Source organism: Pundamilia nyererei, unplaced genomic scaffold (assembly GCF_000239375.1).
Source record: "Pundamilia nyererei isolate P.nyererei 1_Seehausen unplaced genomic scaffold, PunNye1.0 scaffold00024, whole genome shotgun sequence".
Classification (NCBI taxonomy): Eukaryota; Metazoa; Chordata; class Actinopteri; order Cichliformes; family Cichlidae; genus Pundamilia; species Pundamilia nyererei.
This window is the reverse complement of record NW_005187425.1, coordinates 1,444,430-1,448,853: the sequence shown is the minus strand read 5'-3', so window position 1 is coordinate 1,448,853 and position 4,424 is coordinate 1,444,430. Positions and strand designations below refer to the sequence as shown.

The 4,424-nt window shown below is 36.9% G+C and overlaps 1 protein-coding gene across 5 annotated transcripts in view; it reads left to right on the top strand.

Moving 5' to 3' along the window:
- The window catches only part of LOC102204077 (atlastin-2-like), a 19,085-nt gene that overhangs the window by 4,479 nt on the left and 10,182 nt on the right, over window positions 1-4,424 (top strand). For 2 of the 5 annotated variants that reach the window (XM_005727354.2, XM_005727352.2), the window contains exons 2-3: window positions 3,188-3,360; window positions 3,554-3,760. In XM_005727354.2, coding sequence (XP_005727411.2) covers window positions 3,188-3,360; window positions 3,554-3,760 — 380 coding nt within the window. The remainder of the gene's footprint in view (window positions 1-3,187; window positions 3,361-3,553; window positions 3,761-4,424) is intronic. The other 3 variants (XM_005727353.2, XM_005727351.2, XM_013909431.1) reach the window with 2 other exon arrangements.

The window sequence follows — 4,424 nt, the reverse complement described above, 5'->3', positions numbered from 1 at the left end:
AGCTGACTACACCACAAGCAGCACTGGTTTGCATGGTTGTTTTACACTTTGCTTGTTTACATCTTTCTGTCACAGAAATTGAGATGTTTCAATCCATCCCGAGTAGCATTGGAGCATTTCAAACAATAGTTAACTGATGGGGATTGTTTCACATTAACACTTACACTTATTAAGAAAATAAGAAGAATTTGTCTTCTAACGTCATCTAATGAGGGATCTAGTGTTTAAATGGCTTGTCAACTAGTCATGCATATCTCTAGGATTTGTGTGCTGCTTTATGCTTGTGTGATGCAAATTCCTCATCATCAATTGTGTGTCAGGGAATCGTGTAAGCCAGTTAACATCTGCTCTGTGCCATCATAAGATAACAAGTTAAGGAGGCTAATTTTAGGCCTGTCCTCATTTTCTGGAAGCGGAGGAGCAGGGCAGTGCATTTGCTAATATATCATGAAGTGTTGTAGTGAGTGCACATATCAGCAGAGCTAATGGGGTTTTACTGTCTGTTATGCTTTCTTGCATACTCGGCCTGTATTGTTTTTGTTTTGCAACATAGGCCCCTCACAGTCCTAGCAGAATAGTGTCTTTGTGTAGGTCTCTGCAGTCTGTGCCACTTCATTCTGCTAAGTGTTGCTTTGGTCTTGATGGAAACCTGCAGTGCCACAGACTAAGGAAATGCTCAGGGCTAATTTGTGTGCAGAGGAGATTACTGTAACTGCCCTGTGCTTACAACACTGCTGTGGCCCGTTTGCAGCTCCAAGAGGGTCTTTGGGTGTCCTATTTACAGTTGTTCTCTTAAGAAATATCACCTGATGTTCTCAAAAGCTTAAACTGTTAGACAGCTGTAATTAATCTTCAGGTTATTTAAAAAAAAAAATTGATTGTTTGCTTCTCCTTTGTGAGAAAACATTGAAAAACAGTGTTGTTGAACCCTGAAAACCTAGCGTGAGGTTCCAAAATATTAGACTAATGGTAAAGTCCAAAGATCCACATTATTAGTAGAAGTAGAATATTACAGAAAGAAAAGAAGCAAGACATCATAGATGAGGAGCTTAGAAGTCCAAGTATCTCACCATTAGAAAAGTTTGACCCATCACCACAGAACTTTCTACAACCTTATATATTTCAGAAATTTTCCCTTTCCCTTACTTTGGTACATATAGAAATTTATTATAGAAGTAAAGAATTAGGTAGACAAATATAACAGGAAAAAGGTTCAGTTAAGTAAGGCAGGACACATTCTTTGCTTCAACGATATTTAGTCAATCACGCTTGCATGCAAAGCCACTCCCAAATCCAATTTTGAGCTAGGAAAAACTTGGTTATAAAACTTAATTTGAACATTTAAAATGTATATGAAGTTAAGCTTAAACCCTAAGTCCACACTTAATGGGTGTCTCTCACAGGAAATACTGCTCCTTAGTTGCTTTAAAAGTTCTGCAAGAAGTTGAGGCGTTATTTCTATTATTTGTGTATTTCACAATCAAACATAACTGCCCAAATGGCTGCCGATCTGAGCTAGTTTTTAGTACGCTCTTAAACAAAGAATAATCACCTTTGTTACTTTCCACCATTGCTTTCCTTGCTGCAGCTGCTTATATTCTCTAAAGCACGCCAACTGTTCTGTGCTGGCTGTGTTCACTGCTGTGCTGCCAGCAGTGAACACAACTGTCACAACTGAAGCCCTCTGTTAGCTGATGTTCTGGTCATGTGCTCTGAATATTTCCTGATTGGCTTTGTGTCCCTGAGAAAAGACCTGTAACCAAAGTCATTTTCAAAAATATTTATTTCCTTTTTTTTTTTAATTTAAATTAAATTAAATTTAAAATCTGTGTATTCTCACATTTGAAGAGCAGCAAATAATTAAATTTTGGCATTTTTCTTGATTTAAAAAACAACAACAAACTTTTGTGTACATGCTTTGCCGGTACTTGCACAACTTTTTTTTTTTTTTCCCTTCTTCTTTAGGATTTCCACTTTATCTAAAAACATGCTCAATTTCTGTAAGAGGCCACGGACTCGCAAAACAGACTATTAATTTCAAGACTTGACTTTCTTGTTTAGTTAAAATGTTCGACTGAAATTTGTGTTATACATAAGTGATAGCGCTTTTTAAAATAACTTTCTTGTAAAATGACTAATGGCACAGCTTGTGGTCATGAATAGAAGAAGTTGTGTATAATTACTCCATTTGTTTTTCAGTTAAGCACACAAGTAATGCATAACCTTCCACTTTCATAATTGTGATGTCTTATCTTGTATTGTCAGTTTTGTTACTCCTGATAAATGCTTAGTATCTTGATGGTGTTTATGAAGCAGGAGCTCATAGTTATACATTTTTTTTGTAAATATCAGGACTTCGATGGAGGTCATGTACTTATCAAGAATGCCAAGCAAATTAGAAGAGACTGGTCACGTTGCTTTCCAGACAGCCCATTTGAATCTTGTGACAGACGTGACTGAGACAACTTGGTATGAATGGCTTGTAACCCAACCTGTTTCATAGGCTGTCAATAATTTATATTTAAGTACACAGTGAACTGTATATTTAAATAGTGTCATTTTAGCCTTTACCTGTGAATATTCTGAATCTTTAAAAGAAAAAATGATACAACATTTTTGTTTTAAAAGATGATTTTGTATGTCATTCAAAGATGCAAGAAGCCATTCATCTGTAAATAATAGAATTTGGAGTTCATCAAACTCATGTTTACTGCCTTTATGCCAATGATACAGGAAGAAGTCGGTTTTTAAGGAAAGGGATTTAAGAGTTAGTAAATATTTACAGAAATTTTGGGGAAAAGGCTGAGAACAACACTAAAAGCACTGTCCTGCTGACTTACTTTACTTGTCCTTTTTTCCTGGCCCTTTGTGATTTTTCAACACATAGCTATTTTAGAGCTTGACCTAGTTGAAGGGAACCAGAGTGGATAGCAGTATTTAGTCCAATACACAAAGCTGGAAAGAGTCCCGTCTTTAGTTTGATCCATGTGGCATTTCTTTTTTTCTCTCTCTAGCTTTACAGAACAGTAGTCTAAAGGAAGTTATTTTCCTTAGAAATAAGGAAGTAAGCTTTTCCTTAGAAAATAAGCTGGTCGCAAAAGTCCCGTTTCTCACTTTATCTTTTATCATCTAGCATGGTGTTATGTAACCACTTTCATTTTAGCTTTTTATCTCCATTTTGTCTTAGGCTCTAAAGGTGTCAATGGATTCAAAGATTGCACCATTTCCCAACGCAAGGCTCCAAAACCTGAAGCGAACTCTGAAGATGACAATGATTTGTTTCCCAGAACCATGGGTTTGGGCAAAAATATCAGTCCCACCCCCCAACCAAAGGAAGGGAGTCAAGAAAAAGATGTGAAGGTTTGATGTGTTTTCTACCATATTAGTCTATTAATGAGATTTAGGATATGTAAATATAACAATACTTTTATAAATGTTTGAAGTAAGCAACACTTAGGAGAATAATGTGACCAACTGAATTCTTTGAGGGTCACTACAAAAATCACCTGAACCTCCCCGACAAACCTGACTGTTTGCAAACTTGTGTCTTCAGCCTGTGGAAGAGAAAAAAGTGGCCGGGCCCATCCAGATTGTCCAGGCAAATGAGCACAACTTTGAGCTGAACGCCACGGCACTGGAGGAAGTCTTGCTGCAGAAACATGTGAAGGACCTGAACGTGGTTGTTGTGTCTGTGGCTGGAGCCTTTAGGAAGGGAAAGTCCTTCCTGCTGGATTTCATGCTGCGCTACATGCACAACCGGGTGAGACGACTGTTGTATTTACACTTTCTGTAGTAGGGATTTAAAAAATAAAATAAAATTTTAAAGGTACACATATTAGTTGCATTACATTTTCCAAATATTTAAAGAAATGTCAACCAACATGCATTTCTGAGCTGTCTCTTTCTGTCTGAGGTTTGCATCTTTTTCTCTCAGCCCGTGTGGCTGTTCTGGCTTCCTCCTACAGTCCAAAGACATGGAAGTAATTCTAAGCTGGCCATAGAGTATGGGAACATGAATGAATGTGTCTTTCTGTATTAGTCCTGGACATACACTAGAGACCTGTTCAGGCTGTAATCCACTACTTTCCCTATGACTTCTGGGATAAGCTCATTAAATTACACTGTGTCAGACCTGTTGTTGTTGTTGTTGTTGTTGTTGTTGTTGTTGTTGTTGTTGTTAAAGAGTCATTATTTAATCATATTGGTACAACAACCCGGAGCATTAAAGATATTCTTTAGATATAAATAAAGACAGTCAAATTGATGTCTCCTCATATATAAAATTTACTACTTTCATTTGTACACAGTTTCACTGAGCTGAGATATAGATTAGTGCTAATTTTGAACCCAAGATGTGTTTACATGAGCTAAGTAAACATAAGAGTTTATCCTTGCTCAAAGGGTGACTATTGAGTAACATTTTC